Source organism: Triticum urartu, chromosome 1A (genome assembly GCF_056163025.1).
Source record: "Triticum urartu cultivar PI428250 chromosome 1A, HENAU_Tu73, whole genome shotgun sequence".
Taxonomy (NCBI): Eukaryota; Viridiplantae; Streptophyta; class Magnoliopsida; order Poales; family Poaceae; genus Triticum; species Triticum urartu.
Window position 1 is genome coordinate 536,664,773 of NC_141873.1, and position 15,559 is coordinate 536,680,331.

Consider the following 15,559-nt stretch of genomic DNA (forward strand, 5'->3'; position numbering starts at 1 on the left):
CAGTGATCGCCAGCTTGGGAGCAGGCACTGATAGAGAAAAATGAGAATCCGTCCAGCTCGTTCCAAGCCCAGTGTGCCCATCTCGACTCAAACTGGAAGTAAAGTCGATGAAACAATTTGAGAAGAAGGCACTTGTTTTGGCAGGCTAGGTCCTTTTACGTTGGGGCCTCCCTCCTCCTTAGGCCTTGTACAATAGGAGATGCTTAGAGAAATAAACTAGGCTTTTTTTAAGCACCAGTGCTTACTCGTACAGGATAGACGCTTAACTAAGCGCCTCTCCTGTAGAAATAGGCACCGATACTTCAGGAAAATTCAAATTATTTTTCTAAGCATCTCTCTAAGCACCTCCCATTGTACAAGGCCTTAGGGCGGCAGACGCCCTCTCAGGCAACAAGGCATTGTGTGTTGGAAGCAGCTTCAACCACGTCTCGGAGAAATTCCGAAGCAGCGCGTCGAGCGCCTTAATCACAAACGGTGGCAACATCATAGCGGCCATGGTGTAGGTGAGGAGGGCGTCCAGAACCGCAGTGACGAGAACAAAAAGAATGTCGTGCGAGAGCAGCCACGCTCTCTCGCGACTTCTAAGGCTCGTTTTTTTGGTTGGTGGGCTTTGTTGTGGTAAAAAATTTATAAACTTTTATGAAAACCGACATACAAAATAGTGAAACGTTAGCCGGCTAAACATGGAAAAAAATGCAAGAAGTAGAAATACCATGTAAGCCATGGAATGCCAAAGGAAGCATCATTGCTGTTGTGGTGTATGCTTGCACGCATATGTTAGGCCACGTGCCAGTGCCACACGTTCCTACAGTCCAAGCCCAAGTCCAAGCAAGTCGACTCACTGCACACGGCACGGGCACGGAGAGGCAGCCACGCAAAAACCGCGACCGAGCCAGCCTGAGGCCTGAGCCGAACCTCCACTCCAGGCCGCCGCCGCTGTTGCTTCCGGTTCGCCACCACTCGCTCGGTCGCTCCGCTCGCCGCACCCGCACTGCAGTCTGCATCCCCCTTCCCTTCCCCATGGCCGCCTCGCCTTCCCTCCACGCCCCCCGCCTCCTCCACCTGCTCCCGAACCCCGCCCCGACTCTCGGCAGGCCCCGGCGGCGGCGCCTCGCGACGGCGCCGGCGTCGGCTGTGCCGCCGTCGAGGAACGGGAGCTCGGCGGGGACGGACTGGTGCCCCGTGCCCCCGGAGCAGCGGCCCGTGAACGAGTACGAGGCGCTGGCCGCGTCGCTGCCCTTCTCCTGGGCGGCGGGGGACCTGCGCCTCTACTGCTCCCGCCTCGCCTTCACGGGGGCCGCCTTCGCGCTCTTCGTCGGCCTCCCCGTCGCGGCCTTCGGCGGCCGCGGGGGCGCCGGCGGCGACGCCCTGCACCTCGCGCTCGGGGCCACCGGCTCCGGCATCCTCGCCGTCACGCTCGCCGTCGTGCGCATGTACCTCGGCTGGGCCTACGTCGGGAACCGCCTGCTCAGCGCCACCGTGGAGTGTGAGCCGCCCGCCCGATTTTATATATTCCCCTCTGATCGGCCGGTTTGTAGTGTCTCTGTGCCTGAATTATGTGCGTGATTCCTCGCAGATGAGGAGACGGGATGGTACGACGGGCAGGTGAGATGATACTCATGATCACTCGTTTCTGTGATCTGGTTTTTATTCTGTTAATAACATGCTGACCTGACGACCCTCGGATGCTATGATTGTTCAAGAGCAACTGGCTTTTTGTGAAGTATAATCAGCGGGATGTAAGGGGTTTGAATTGGGGAAGCCACTGGCGGCGCTGAATATAATATAAGTAGCGTGACGCCACCAAAATATCACTGGTTAAGTAATAAGTATATAATTAGCATCACACCATCAAAAGACCACTGAGTAATTGACCGAGATAGCATCACACCACCAAAATATCATTCACAATAGCCGTTCGCTTGCTTATAAGTTATAACTCTGTACCTGAAGTTACTGATGTTCAATATGCACCTAGTGCTGAAGTGTTACCTTCGCTTCTGTATGTTTTTTGCATGTTTATAATAGAAGCCTTGCATGATGAACTTTGTTGGCAAGACTGGTATAGAAATTCAAAGATGGCATAGCATGGACATTTTCATTGGACGCCCTAGATAGGTCAAGTTACCCCCTTCACTGATTTCATTATTGATGATGTAAGGGATTTGAACTAGAGAAGCGGCAGTCAGCACCCAATATAATATAAGTAGCATCACACCACCAAAGTATGAAGCTGGATAAGTAATAAAAGTAGCATCATTCCACCAAAAGATCACTGAATAAGAGGCATAAGTAGCATTGCGCCACCAAAAGATCACTAAATAAGAGACGCAAGTAGCATCACACCACCTAAAGATCACCGAGCAAGTGACACAAGTAGCATCACGCCACCAAAAGATCATTCACACTACTTGTTTAATTCCTTATAAGTTACTATAACTGTGTGCCTGAAATTACTGATGTATTCAGTATAACTCTGCCTGAAACTGCTGATGTATTCAGCATAACTCTGTGCCTGAAATTACTGATGTACTACTGAAGTGTTTGTATGCTTATGTATTTTTGTAACTGAAGCCTCGCATAATGGACTTTGTTGCCAACAGTGATATGAAATTCAAAGATGATATACCAAAAACACATGTTCACAGGATGCCAATTAATTAATCATCTCTGAAGAGTACACATTAACTTATAAATGGAGTTTCAGTTATGTTGGTTATGACGGTGCTTCACTTGTTTTGATTCATACACTTCATGCATTTTATGCTGCAACTCTAGCGCGGAGCAATTTAGTAAAGAAACCCAGCTAGCTTTAACAGAAGTTATGATGTAAACATGACGACTTATTTCGCCCGTGTAGTATTTAACCCATTCAGCCGATGCTATTAAAACAGGGCTATTCTTTTTTAGTCTAGATGGGTTAGGTTGCCCCCTTCACTGATTTCATTCTTGATGATGTTGCAGATATTATGCTGACTAGATTAATTTATGCATGGAGATATGAGAAAATAGTGTACATATTCAGCACCAGGCATTGGAATTAGCTGTGGCATCCTGACTCTGTTTCTTACTCTTGGCAGATATGGGTTAAAACCCCAGAAGTTCTAGCTCGTGATCGTCTTCTCGGATCATTTTCTGTAAGTTGACATCATACATGTTAACCTCTGACATCCTAGTCCACTTTGGTCTGATCGGTTATGTTAACTGTCAAAGTGCTTCTTTTCTGTTGAGATACCTGTCAAGAAGCTAGGGAAATGAATATTGAATGGTGTATGCACATGGCATGAGCTGTGTAATTATTGACAAGAATATACTCGTATAAAGAACCGATTGCCTGGATCTACCTTTTATGGGCGTTATCTGGACCAGTCTGTTTCTAAAATGATGCACACTATTAAACTGCCATGTTCCTATAAAAAAAAGTAGTATTAAACTGTGATAGGCGTGGGCCACTGGGAGCTACTAAATCATGCATTAGGAATCTTTCTGTAGGACTTTGTTTGGTGTAACAGGCTACGCATTATAGCTTTACGAGACTAAGCAATAAGAAACAGTTGGTCTTTACATCATCTCAAGTCTTCTCCCTGATGATGCTGTCTATTTCCAGTATCCCATCTCATTCAAGCGGCGCCGTGCTGGCCACCTTCTGTGTAACGCTGACCCCTTCGTGAACCAAGTTTCATGATATTAGTCATACTTGCATTGCATGGTCATGCTGTAAAAGGGGGAAAAAACTAACATGGTAGCACATGCTGCTTCTTCAGGTGAAGCCGGTGCTGAACAGAGTGAAGTTCACCCTGGTGGGCCTGGCGGTGTCGCTGACCCTCTGCATCCTCCTCTACGCCAACACCGAGAAGCCGAGGGAGCCGCTGGAGAACCCCGCTGGCGGGAGGGCCATCCCCGGGGTGTACAGCGACGCCGCCGCGAGGTCGTTCGAGCCCGACGCCTTCTGCGGGGAGCCCGACCTCGGCGGCGACCAGTCGTAACTTTCGACGGTGGTTCTGGTGGAAGGCGATGACAGGATCATCTATCTCATAGCATCCATCCTGTTCATCAGGGTGAAGTGGTGTAAATATCTAGCCGTACATAGCGATAGTCCATACGAAAAATGAAATTGTATGTAGCTGTTGGTCCTGTGTATCTTGGTCCGGTTTGGCTGGCGGGGACGTGACAGGCGAGGTGACGGCGACGCCGTTGGGTCATCCGCCAGCGCCAGGAATGTCGTTGACGCGGTTGGGAGCGTTCGCGTCTTGTGTGGCGGGCGTGCTGGCCGCCGAAACCGGGTGGAAGCTGCCTGCCTGAGAAAACGATGCGTCTCCGTCCCACTTGCTGAGAACGTATCTCTCTCGGCGGGCGCTTTTCCGGATCGAATCCAGGGAGGAGTCCATTCCGGAGCTCGGCGTTTCCTCAGGCCGGCAACTCTTCGCCGCCACAGGGCCTGATGCCGGCATAAAATCACCCGTGGACCGTTCCTTTTAAGAAAACCCGGGTATCAGGCACGGACTTGCTAAATTTGTTACGGGCACTCACTTGTCTTATTTAATTTTTTTAAGAGGGGAGGAAAATATCTTATAAGGACCCCAATAGCCAACGAACGTTAATCGGGAAGCATGGCACTTGCGAATGTTTTTCATGACAAGTTCTTCGAAAGCACATGGCAATTTTTTCACGAACACGTGGGAACTTGTGCGCAAAGGGATTTTGCTGCGAAAATGACCATGGCGGGATTGCAGTTATCCGAAGCTGTGGGTGGCCAGCAAAAGTTACGGGCACTCAGTTCGTCGCTGTGACCTAAAGCTTTGAAAACGATAGCCACAGCCTCCAACATCACAAATCCGTCCAGTTCTTCACCGGATACCCGCGGCATGGCGGTATTCCTCGCGAAAGTTGGAGCTCAATGTCGAGCACAACCACTGCCCTAACCATTCGCCACCGCACACGATTTTTCAAGCACAGCTCATAGCCATTCCACCTCCGTTTTTCAGCCAGAAAAACCATTGCATTTATATTTTTTTTAAGCAGAGAATTCTACTCCCTCCGTTCCATAATAGAAGGGCGCGTTTTTTAGGCCAGCCTATCTAAAAAACGGCTTTTCTATTATGGAACAGAGGGAAGGTTTTGAAATGTCCGCTTCGAGAAGGCATTGAAAATTAGTACAGAGCCCCGGAAAATCCGAGAAGGGGGAATGTGTCCGTGCCGCTTGGGGTCAAACATGCCGTCGCCGCCGCCCCGGCTGGAATCCAAACCCCTCGCCCTCGGGTCCGTCCACCCCGCAAAACGCCCACGCCCACGCGCAGGCCTCACCAGCACCACCACCTTCCCCCACACGGCAGCCAGAGCCGCGCCAGCGAGGCAGCCGCCGCGCCGGCACAGCACAATCCTTCCCTCCCTCCCTCCCTCGCTAGCTAATCGCCCACCAAATACTCGCTCGCTCCTCCCCTCGCCTCGCCTGCGGCCCATCCCATCCCATTCCGCCCGCGCTTTAACCCGCTGTCGTCGATTAATTAACTAGGCCCACTTGCGCTGCTCTAATTCCGCCAGCGGCAGCGGCAGGGGGCGGAGGAGGATCCGGCGGGGATTGGGATCGGGCGGCGGTCGATGCCGGCTGGCGGGGCATGGCCGGGCGCCGAGCGATGAGGACGGGAGGCACGGGCATGCGGGGGCTCGCCGCCGCGGCGCGCTCCTCGCCCGCGCTCCCCTTCCTGCTGGCGGCCGCCTCGGCCGCCGCGCTCGTCGGGGGCGCCTACTTCTGGGTGGTGGTCGCCTCGTTCCGCCTCCCCGACTCGCAGGCCCTCGGGTGCCGGCCCGACGGCGAGGGCTCCTGGGCCATCGGGGTCTTCTACGGCAGCAGCCCCTTCCACCTCCGCCCCATCGAGCTGGTGAGGAGCCTCGAGCCTTCAAGGCTGTGTGTGGTGTGGGTTTTGACTTTCGGGGAGGCGCTGGGGTGCTCACTGCTGTTTTGATTTGGTTCGCGCAGGAAGGGAGGAGCAGCGCCAACGGCTCCGCGTGGCCGGTGGCCAACCCCGTGCTCACCTGCGCCTCCGCCACCGACGCCGGCTACCCCAGCAACTTCGTCGCCGACCCCTTCCTCTACCTGCAGGTACGGTCCGTCAACTCTGCGGAATTGCGCTTTACTGCTGTGTGTACATGTACGGGCATCTCGCGAAATTTGCGGCGTCAGGGCTGCAAATCCTTGATCCTTGAGCTGCTAAACAAGCGAAATTCAGGCTGACTGGGTGGATTTTGGTGGCGGTTGCGGTGTTTCTGAATTCAGCTCCTCTGCAACCGAGGCTTAGCAAGCGCTTGCGGCTCGACTCTCGGATGCTTAGGAGTAGGACAGGATTTGGGAGTGCGATGTCTATCTGGGTAGCTGGATATGGTGTTCTGACGGTTCTATTAGCATGTGGAAGACATTGTATCAACTGTTCTAGTCGGGGATGCAAAATTAACTACCAAGCTTGGTGCGTACTGAATTGCCAGTGCATCATGAACAATTTAACTTGATAACTTTACTTGGGGAGGACTGCAACCTTGTTTATACTGTAATTTGATTGTAAAACAGACTAACTACCACTGGAACATGCTTGCATGAAAAAGAATTAGTGTGATTCTGAAATGTATTTTTGAGGAAATTTAGCTTCTGAAATGCTGCTGATTTGGTTGATGGTTTCAGACTTTCATGCACCAAAGTACCAAACAAAAGCACATCGTTAGCGTACTTGTACACTGCATGACAACATAAGTGGATTTGCCCAATTAAATAGTTTTTATAAGGCCCAGAAACACATTTGAGGATATTTGTTTGTGCATTTACCTGTTTTGGATGATATTTATGTTACACTTCATACAAGACATCTAAATCATGTTTCTTAATACTTTTTATCAACCTAGAAATGCCATCTTCATGGATTATATGTTTGGACTTATGTTCATAGAAGTATTCTTGAGTTGAGAAAGAACTTCATGCGATTTACCTTCTGCATTCTTTTCTACTTACCATAATATGTTTTGCATTGATATTTTCTGGAATTCTCAACCGGATATTACTTCTTATTCGTCTCTCAGGGCGACACACTGTTTCTTTTCTTTGAAACAAAAACAACTACCTCAATGCATGGTGATATTGGTGTTGCAAGAAGCTTCGATCAAGGTGCAACATGGGAGTTTCTTGGTATTGCTCTAGATGAGGCATGGCACCTGTCCTACCCTTTTGTGTTCAAATATGAGAATGAGGTATATTTTTCACTCTGTATCTGTTACCTGAGAACTAAGTGGCTATTTCTGGAGATGTCGAGGTACTAACTTTCTCTTTTTTCAGATTTATATGATGCCAGAGGGGAACAAAAAGAAGGAGCTTCGACTTTATCGTGCTACTAAATTTCCGCTCGAATGGACATTGGAGAAGGTGCTCATCAACAAACCACTTATTGACGCCTCATTAGTCCAATATGAGGATAACTGGTGGCTCTTTGCCTCGGATTTTACACGGTATGGAACTGAGAAGAATGCAGAGCTTGAGATTTGGTACAGTAGCTCTCCTCTTGGTCCTTGGAAAGAGCACAGGCAGAACCCTATTTACAAAGCTGACAAAAGTTTGGGAGCTCGAAATGGTGGAAGGCTCTTCATGTTTGAAGGGTCGTTGTATCGTCCAGGTCAGGATTGCAGCGGAACCTATGGACGGAAGGTTAAGTTGTACAAAGTTGAAAAGCTAAGCAAGGAAGAATACAAAGAGGTGCCAGTAGAACTTGGGATTGAAGAGCCAAAGAAGGGGAGAAATGCCTGGAATGGTATGAGGTACCATCACTTGGACGCGCAGCAACTTGACTCTGGTAGATGGATAGCTGTAATGGATGGTGACCGCGTTCCTTCAGGCGATTCAACGCGAAGGTCCATCTCTGGTTACCTGGGTTTCTTGCTAGCCATAGTTCTGGTCACTTTTGTGGGGTTTGTGAAAGGTGCAATCAATTGCTACATCCCTCCGAGTTTCTGGGCTGCCCCGGCAAGGAGAAATGAATTGTCCCGTATCTTGCCTGTCTACCGCTTCAACCAGAAAGTCCGCAGATATTCTACCAGCCTTGGCAGATACATCACAGCCACCAAAGCAAGGCTCAATGAGAAAACATGGTCCAACAAGCTCTTCTTCTGCGTGATTGCTCTATTAGGGACCATGAACGTCTGCATCGCTGTGCACTTCCTACTTGGTGGTAATGGCACGGAAGAGGCATACACACATCAAGGTCAGCGCTCTCAGTTCACGTTGGTCACCATGACATATGAAGCTCGGCTCTGGAACTTGAAAATGTTCGTCGAACACTACTCCAGATGCGAGTCGGTCAGGGAGATAGTTGTCGTCTGGAACAAAGGCAACCCTCCTGGCAGTGATGCCTTCGACTCCACGGTGCCTGTCAGGATACGAGTGGAGGAGCTCAACTCTCTCAACAACAGGTTCAGAGTCGACCCTCTGATAAAGACCCGGGCCGTCCTCGAGCTGGACGACGACATCATGATGACCTGCAGCGACGTAGAGAAAGGGTTCAAGGTGTGGAGGGAGCACCCCGAGCGGATGGTCGGCTTCTACCCACGGATGATCGACGGCGACCCTCCGCAGTACAGGAACGAGCGGTACGCCAGGGGCAAGAAGGGCTACAACCTGATCCTCACAGGTGCCGCATTCATGGACAGTGAGTTTGCTTTCAAGAGGTACTGGAGCGAGGAGGCCAAGGAAGGGAGGGACTACGTGCACAAGAACTTCAACTGTGAGGACCTGCTGATGAACTTCATGTACGCGAACGCGAGCTCCGGTGCCGGGGGGAGGACGGTGGAGTACGTGCACCCGGCGTGGGCCATCGACACCTCCAAGCTCTCCTCCGTCGCCATCAGCCGCGACACCCAGAAGCACTACGACGTGAGGACCAAGTGCCTGGCCAAGTTCTCCTCCATATACGGCCCTCTGCCACAGAAATGGGAGTTCGGCAGGCGACAAGATGGCTGGGACAAATAGCCCGGGCTCTGGACAGTGGGGGCGGGAGATAGTACACAACCAACAGATGCAAATGCTTAGAACTTTTTTTGTTGTTGGTCCCGTGGGAAGTTTTGCAGCACGGGACGGAAATGCTATAACCTGCTTGGTAGAAGTGTCTATTAGATTTTGGCTAGAAGCCTAGATTGCAGTAGATCAAGATCTCTTCAGTGTCTGGTTCAATGCTCAAAATAGGCCAACTGCAATGCGCTAAGATTCGATTGGGTCGTATGCTTGTCCTTTTCTCATAGATATTCTTTTTGCACTTTGTTTCTCCAATTGTAAATGGTGTGGTTTTGCTTATCAAACTAGAGTGCAAGGAATTCATCTTAGATGTTTCAGAATTTTGTTCACGTCACTAGAGTGGACTGCAGTGGCAGGAGAAATTCTAACGTTTTGTGGCGTGCGATAGCGAGACTGGCGGGAAAGTATCCGGTGCTCCCAGCCTTTGGGTACTCCCGGTGCTCCAATGTTAAAAAATGTTTTTAAATATTTCAAAGAATTCTGGAAAAAAATGAGAATGATCACAAGGAATGTTACCACATCCCCTAAAAATTTCAGGTCCAAAATCGAAATGTACATTCAGTAACAAAAAAGAGAAATCCAGATCTAAATAGTATCAATGTTGCTTTTGTCTCTTCTTTACACTATTCATGCTAGATTTCATATTTTTGTTTCTCAATGTGTGTTTCGAATTTGGACTTGAAATTTGGAGGGCTTGTAGTCATATTCATTATGAACATTCACAAATTTTTTTTTTAAAAATGAAATATTAAAAAAATGTTTTTTGACATTAGAGTACCGGGAGTACCCAAGACTGGGAGCATTGGATACTTTCCCCGAGACTGGCCTAGCCGGTTGGTAGAAGTCCAAGCTTTGCCCGTCTAACTAAAATTTCACTGGACAGATTGCATGGAAGCTACCAAAGCAAACCAACCCTAAAATTGCTGAATTCTCATAGAAAGTACGACCCTACAACTATCAGCAGATGAACAAACATGAGACAGAGTTCCGTTTTTTCCCTTCTCAAGTCGCTAATTTACCTAATCTTCGAACATGAAACGACTAGAGAGCACCGAACAAACATTTGAGTTACACAACAGGAGGCGACTGGTCTAGCTGAGGATGCGACTGCAGCTTTTTGTTTGCGCATCCAACTTATTTCTTCCTTCCGCGGGTTGACTTCGTCTTCTTGCTAGCAGCTGCACTGGCTGGTTTCTCTGCAGTTTCCTGCGATTCATACCATACAGAAATTCAAGTGGTGAAATGTTGTCATGCAGAAAAGATATAGTACTACCCCAGCAGGGCAAATGTGTTATTGTTAGTGCACAATTCAACACTAAACACAATCTATAGGAGCCCCCGAGGGAAAATCGTCTAGAATTATTACAGCACTAGTTTTCAAAATATAGCTTCTGCTATTTGTATCTACCCGGCTGCTTATTCATTTGAAAATACTGTTGGGAAATGTGCATCTGTCTTGCGGTGATGTTGATATCAGGCGTGTTGCACAATGGAATCATCTACAGTTCAAACTAGGGCAGGTAGCCTGGTGGTGAATTGGTGATGTCTAGCACTACCCAAATAGTGGTACGAATATCAGATACACACTAGGCCAAAGTTTGGGTTGCATATGATGCTAGAAAATGATGTTTCCAGACAAGGCCAAGGATTACATATATAAGCACTATAACATGAAGTGGCATTTTGGTGGATGTATGTACCTTCCGCTTCAATGGCACTGTTGTGCTAACAGTTGGCTTGAAAAATGACTCGAGCCTGATTAAATCAAGTCAACAATTATTACAGTATGATGATCTATGATCAAGTTCAAGTGCTAAGAAAGTGACTATGCACACATGTATTATTCTTAAGAACCATGTATGTGAATATATAATGCTCACCTTCCTTGGGATGATTTATTCTTCGCCGATTTAATCTTCTCTATGGCCTACATGAAACCCATGACATATGGTTGATAAAAATGTTTAAATAACTGGAACAGAGAGAGACAAGAAAAATGCATGCCTTTGTCACACGATCTTGATTGAAACCATTTTCTTTCACCAGAAAGTTCACGAGGCCCTGGGGAAAGATTAGAAGTAACGGGTATTTTCAATTGTTCACTTCCTGTTCACGAGGCAAGTAACAAGGACAGTAGACATACCTCCTCATCAGGTGCAGTCCATTTGAGCTCGGGAATATCCAGTGTTACATCGGGTTCCTTGAACATGCGCCGAGCTTCTTGATAAGGCCAGTCCTCAGGAATTTGATATCTACAGTAGACAATGGACACATGCGAAGAAATTAAAAACCAACACAAACCAGAATTTCACTGGCCAAGAGGTGCATGACTTTAAAGCGGATAAATCTTGGGCCACTGTGCTACACAACTGACATGTTGGATTCAGCTGAGCACTAAGTCAATAGAAAAACCTTCAAAATGGATAAGGACTAACTTGTCTTTATTAATATTTTCCAGAATGCCCTCAATGGACCCGTGCTGACGAATGAGCTTCAGAGCTGTAAGACCACCAATGCCTAGTGGACAAGATTCCATACAGTTAGAAAACTTCTCTGCTAGCTACATAATTTGGTAAATGTGGACTACAAAATGAAAGCGAAAGAGTAAGCAATGATACCTTTAATGCTATCACAGTAGTCACATCCACAGAGGATGCACAAGTCAATGAATTGGTCCATAGTGAATTCAAGCTCCTCAAGAATCTGCAGTATGAAATTTGGTTAAGTGTATACAAGATAAGGATGAAACTTATGCTCAACATAATACTGCATACTTTCGCAACTTCAAATTCCATAACAGGTATTTTCCTGGAACTTGGATCCATCAAATGACGAACAAACCGTGTAGCTCCAAAAGTAAGTGAGTCCATATCTTCGGATGCAACAGCATACACCTACAAAATAAACTGTACTAAATAAAAATGGAAGCAGAGGGTGAAAACAAGAAGGTAGTGGAAGTCCACTATGTTAATATTACCTTGTCATTCTTGCAAAGGGCAGCACATTGTGATTCTGCTTCACAAGGAGCCTATTGGTGGTACAGGAGAGGGAACTTTAAGTGAAATTAACAGCATCACAAACACACAATAAATCATAAACTATATGCTGATAGAAAGCAAATTTACCAATTCCACATAAAAACATGATTATATATGTTAATGTGTACCCTGTAAAATATGTATGGCAGTGAGCAAAACTGAATTTACCTCCACAACAGGAACACCCATCAGTCTTAGTAGACGCTTACAATCATCATTGTGCTGCTTCGTGACCTGCTCATAAAGGACATGGAAAGATGTAAAGCTAGAATTTACTCTGAGAACTAATTCATCGCATATATTACATAACATCACTTTATGCAAAAAAAAGGTACAAAAGTTCAGTTGATACTTGCTCAGTGAAGGAACCAGTTGGCTCCTAGCACAATGCAAATCGTCTTACATTAAGGAGATTACGAGTGATGAAAAATTTCAAGACTCTTTATCACAAACAACTGAAAATAGTAATTTCTCACCTTTACAGTTCTCTTGCTGAATTTTTCAATTGCATCCGTATCTCCTGCCTAGAACAACAAAATGCATTTCGCATAGGGGGTCAAAAGAGAGAGCATAGAAGAACAGCGTGGATAAAAAACTGATCAAAGCAACGTCAGCAAACCTCTACTGCCTTCGTCAGCCCTTCTGTTGCTTCATTCCTCTTTGCGTGTCTGACAAGTATTCCAGGTTAGCATTGTATAACCTAAAAAGTAGTGAAGGCAAACATATAAAGTGTGCTAGGAAACAACCAAAGGATAAATAACCTTTTTAAAAGCTCGTCCTTCTTCATTTCAGGAGGCTTGCCATCAAAAACATATCTGCATGAGCAATGTTGTGATCCCATTAAAAATAGACTGATATTTTCACATGTAATTATATGAAAAATTTCTGATATTAAGAAATGAAAGAATTTGGATTTACACTGGTTTAATTCCTGCCTCGAGCAACCTTATTGTCCGGCTGAACATGCCTTGCAAATGACTGTCCAAGAAAAAGAAAGAACCGCATGAACATACATACTAGGACTATAAACTTTGAGCAGTACTTCAAGTCAAATAATATTAAGTATGGTTGGAGAGAGAGAAAGAGATCTAAACCTGGTGACATCGCCGGCTTCGTTTGTAAGGGTTTCCATCCCTGTCCTTCCAACTACAATCTGTACAAGGGAAAGCATAAGAAACATATCCCACCTTTCATCGCGTTAGGTAAAAAAAGGGTTTGCTATTATCTCACAACTGCTTGTTAACATCCACACAGAAGAAAGTTCATCGGTGCAACTTCAAATTTTTCCTTCCTTTATGTTGTAAATAAGAGAAAACATCCTATGCTAGAGGCAATCAGCTCATTGTTAATCAACCCAGCCAAAGTAAGAACACGCAACTTATATGCCCAAGGGGTGGGTGAAAATTTGGCAGCCTACTGCAACAATCTTCTAAGAGTATAAAATGGGAAATATTCCAGCACTGGGCAACCAGTATCACAAAACTGCCACCACACGAGGGTCTACAAAACCCTAAACCCAACCTAAGAGAGCAAATCTGCTATAGGCCCAATCGTAGAATGCGCGTAGAGTCAGCGACCAGCCGCATATAGAGATGGACTCTTCAGCACAAAACTGGCCGAGGCCACTGTCGTGCAAGCACAATACTACATAGAAACAAACAGTAAATGGAGGAGAGGCCATGCGGGTCAGGGGAGAATGGGGGCTATACGAGGAACTGGTAGATGCACATGCTGGCGTCGACGGCGATGCGGCGGCCGAAGTAGCTCTCGAACTTCTGCTCCCTCATCGACTTGGGCGCGTTGTCCGCCAGCAGCTTCGTCAAACCCTACAGCCACGCACAAAATGAATCGCCTCTCCATTCGAATGTGACGGGGAAAACCGCCCCCGAATCCACAGGATACGATACTCAAAATCCACAAGGAGAGGAGGAGGCTCAGGCAGCCGGTCACGACGCGACGCGCTCACCTTGACTCCCATCTCGCCGGCGACGGTGGCAGGCGGCGCACGAAGGCGGCGGGGGCGGGGCGGGGAGAGGGGGGGGAGAAGAGGCCGCGGGCTATTTTCAGTTTTTTTTTTCTCTTTTCCTTTCCGCCCCCCGGTCTTTGTATTCTGGGAGCGCCGTGGTACATATGGGCCGGGCCGGGCCGGGCGGGCGGGCTCAGATAGCAGAGCGTCCAGGCCCAGGGAAGCCACCCCTAATCTCGAACAGCACCCAAAGCAGAGCCGCCGGGGAGGCTGCGGCGAGCTGCCGGAGGGAGGGAAGGGGAGATGGCGAGCCGGCTGTGGAGGTGGTACGCGGACCGGCAGTTCCACAAGTGGGAGAAGACGGTGCTGTGGGACATGGTGGAGCCCTACCGCCCGCCGCGCTCCTTCGCGCCGCTCGTCGGCACCTACGTCGCCGCCTTCTACACCGCCATCGTCGGCGCCGCCGTCACCGAGCAGCTCTACAAGGTCAGGCCACTCGCTCTCGGACCGACGCCGGGGCCTCCTCGGACGTCGCTCCCCCTTCCTGTCTGCGCGCTCGCTCGCTCGCGCGGTAGATGCTCGACGAAATGCCTCCTTGCTCAGGATAGCACAGCTCGCATCATAAAATTATCCATCTCCTGGCATGGCATCGTTTGCATTCTTTATTTACTGGCCAGATTCCACTGATCTCCTACGGTGATATGTGGCTTCAAATTTAGGAATTCATTTGAAAATCGAAGGATCCAATTATGATACTGCATTGGAGAGGCTTGGTTTTGTGTGCTTACATCGCCTCTGGAGTTCACCTGATTGTGTGTTGCTGTTGTATTTTTGGAGCAGGAGAAGTACTGGGAGGATCACCCGGGCGAGGCGGTGCCGATCATGCCGCCCATGTTCTACTGGGGGCCATGGAGGGTGGTGAACGGAGAGGTTCCCCGCTTCATCCAGACGCCCGAGGAAGCTAAGCCGGCATAGAACTGCTTGGAGATCGCTGGGGATGCTGTGAAATGTTTGCTGTTCACTGTCTGCTGTGTAGCTATGGCATTCCTGCATTTCTTGCAATTTGCATTCTGGTGATTGCGCACTGCCGTGAATCATAATGGTCTTTCTATGTATCCTTGTTTGCACAAATAAATTGATATTTCTATCACGGAGCAGATTGTTTGCATTTTATCGATTTGATGATCTTCCAAGCGAAATAGATAGCGCTGGGATGCTCTCATTTTGCATCATCTAAAACAAAGGTTCCAGTCATTGCCAGCGTGCAGCCAACGATAGGCAGTGCCATGAGACCTAATATACAAAGTAAACTGAAACGGAGGGAATATGCAGCACCGGAACAGCCACGAGCACACCACCATAAGGCCAAGGCCAACTCCTCCGCGTGACCCATCCGGTCCGAATTTATCTGTTTGGGATAAAATACGACCCAGCGGTAATACCCAAACAGACAAAGTTGTCTTTTGGACACTTTTTTTGTCCCGCCCAACCCCAAACCTGAAGCAAATTTGG

General features: G+C 48.0%; 4 protein-coding genes and 1 long non-coding RNA gene across 8 annotated transcripts; 3 read left to right on the top strand and 2 right to left on the bottom strand.

The window, feature by feature from the left end:
- Positions 1 to 832: 832 nt before the first annotated feature.
- Positions 833 to 4,123, top strand: LOC125526801 (YCF36, putative (DUF1230)). 2 transcript variants are annotated; one of them, XM_087529522.1, is made up of 5 exons: positions 833 to 1,486; positions 1,577 to 1,605; positions 3,081 to 3,137; positions 3,608 to 3,650; positions 3,765 to 4,123. In XM_087529522.1, exons 1-5 carry the CDS (start codon positions 1,021 to 1,023, stop codon positions 4,016 to 4,018), a joined length of 849 nt encoding a protein of 282 aa, XP_087385648.1. In that variant the 5' UTR covers positions 833 to 1,020; the 3' UTR covers positions 4,019 to 4,123. The 2 variants fall into 2 exon arrangements, with proteins under 2 accessions (XP_087385648.1, XP_048547384.1); XM_048691427.2 differs by lacking the exon at positions 3,608 to 3,650 and having other exon boundaries at positions 842 to 1,486.
- Positions 3,098 to 3,980, bottom strand: LOC125526818 (uncharacterized). Of its 3 annotated transcripts, XR_015609209.1 has the most exons (4): positions 3,740 to 3,980; positions 3,566 to 3,663; positions 3,345 to 3,410; positions 3,098 to 3,235 (listed from the first exon to the last, which is right to left on the bottom strand). It is a non-coding gene; the product is annotated as an uncharacterized LOC125526818 (long non-coding RNA). The 3 variants fall into 3 exon arrangements; XR_015609208.1 differs by having other exon boundaries at positions 3,345 to 3,663; XR_007291905.2 differs by having other exon boundaries at positions 3,145 to 3,410.
- Positions 4,124 to 5,229: 1,106 nt separating the features above from the next.
- On the top strand, positions 5,230 to 9,351 carry LOC125526781 (glycosyltransferase family protein 47). The gene is made up of 4 exons (XM_048691414.2): positions 5,230 to 5,879; positions 5,978 to 6,100; positions 7,066 to 7,233; positions 7,319 to 9,351. The coding sequence occupies exons 1-4, from the start codon at positions 5,616 to 5,618 to the stop codon at positions 8,999 to 9,001; spliced, it is 2,238 nt and encodes a 745-aa protein (XP_048547371.2). The 5' UTR covers positions 5,230 to 5,615; the 3' UTR covers positions 9,002 to 9,351.
- Positions 9,352 to 9,934: 583 nt separating this feature from the next.
- LOC125526792 (5'-3' exonuclease family protein) lies at positions 9,935 to 14,174 on the bottom strand. The gene is made up of 17 exons (XM_048691421.2): positions 14,048 to 14,174; positions 13,791 to 13,907; positions 13,176 to 13,234; positions 13,000 to 13,059; positions 12,843 to 12,896; positions 12,701 to 12,749; positions 12,558 to 12,605; positions 12,250 to 12,315; positions 12,021 to 12,071; positions 11,818 to 11,937; positions 11,662 to 11,746; positions 11,479 to 11,560; positions 11,187 to 11,295; positions 11,048 to 11,104; positions 10,924 to 10,970; positions 10,744 to 10,798; positions 9,935 to 10,249 (listed from the first exon to the last, which is right to left on the bottom strand). The coding sequence occupies exons 1-17, from the start codon at positions 14,057 to 14,059 to the stop codon at positions 10,178 to 10,180; spliced, it is 1,143 nt and encodes a 380-aa protein (XP_048547378.2). The 5' UTR covers positions 14,060 to 14,174; the 3' UTR covers positions 9,935 to 10,177.
- Positions 14,175 to 14,236: 62 nt separating this feature from the next.
- On the top strand, positions 14,237 to 15,197 carry EMB2752 (embryo defective 2752). Its single transcript, XM_048691433.2, has 2 exons — positions 14,237 to 14,533; positions 14,888 to 15,197. The coding sequence occupies exons 1-2, from the start codon at positions 14,351 to 14,353 to the stop codon at positions 15,020 to 15,022; spliced, it is 318 nt and encodes a 105-aa protein (XP_048547390.1). The 5' UTR covers positions 14,237 to 14,350; the 3' UTR covers positions 15,023 to 15,197.
- The last annotated feature ends 362 nt before the right edge of the window (positions 15,198 to 15,559 follow it).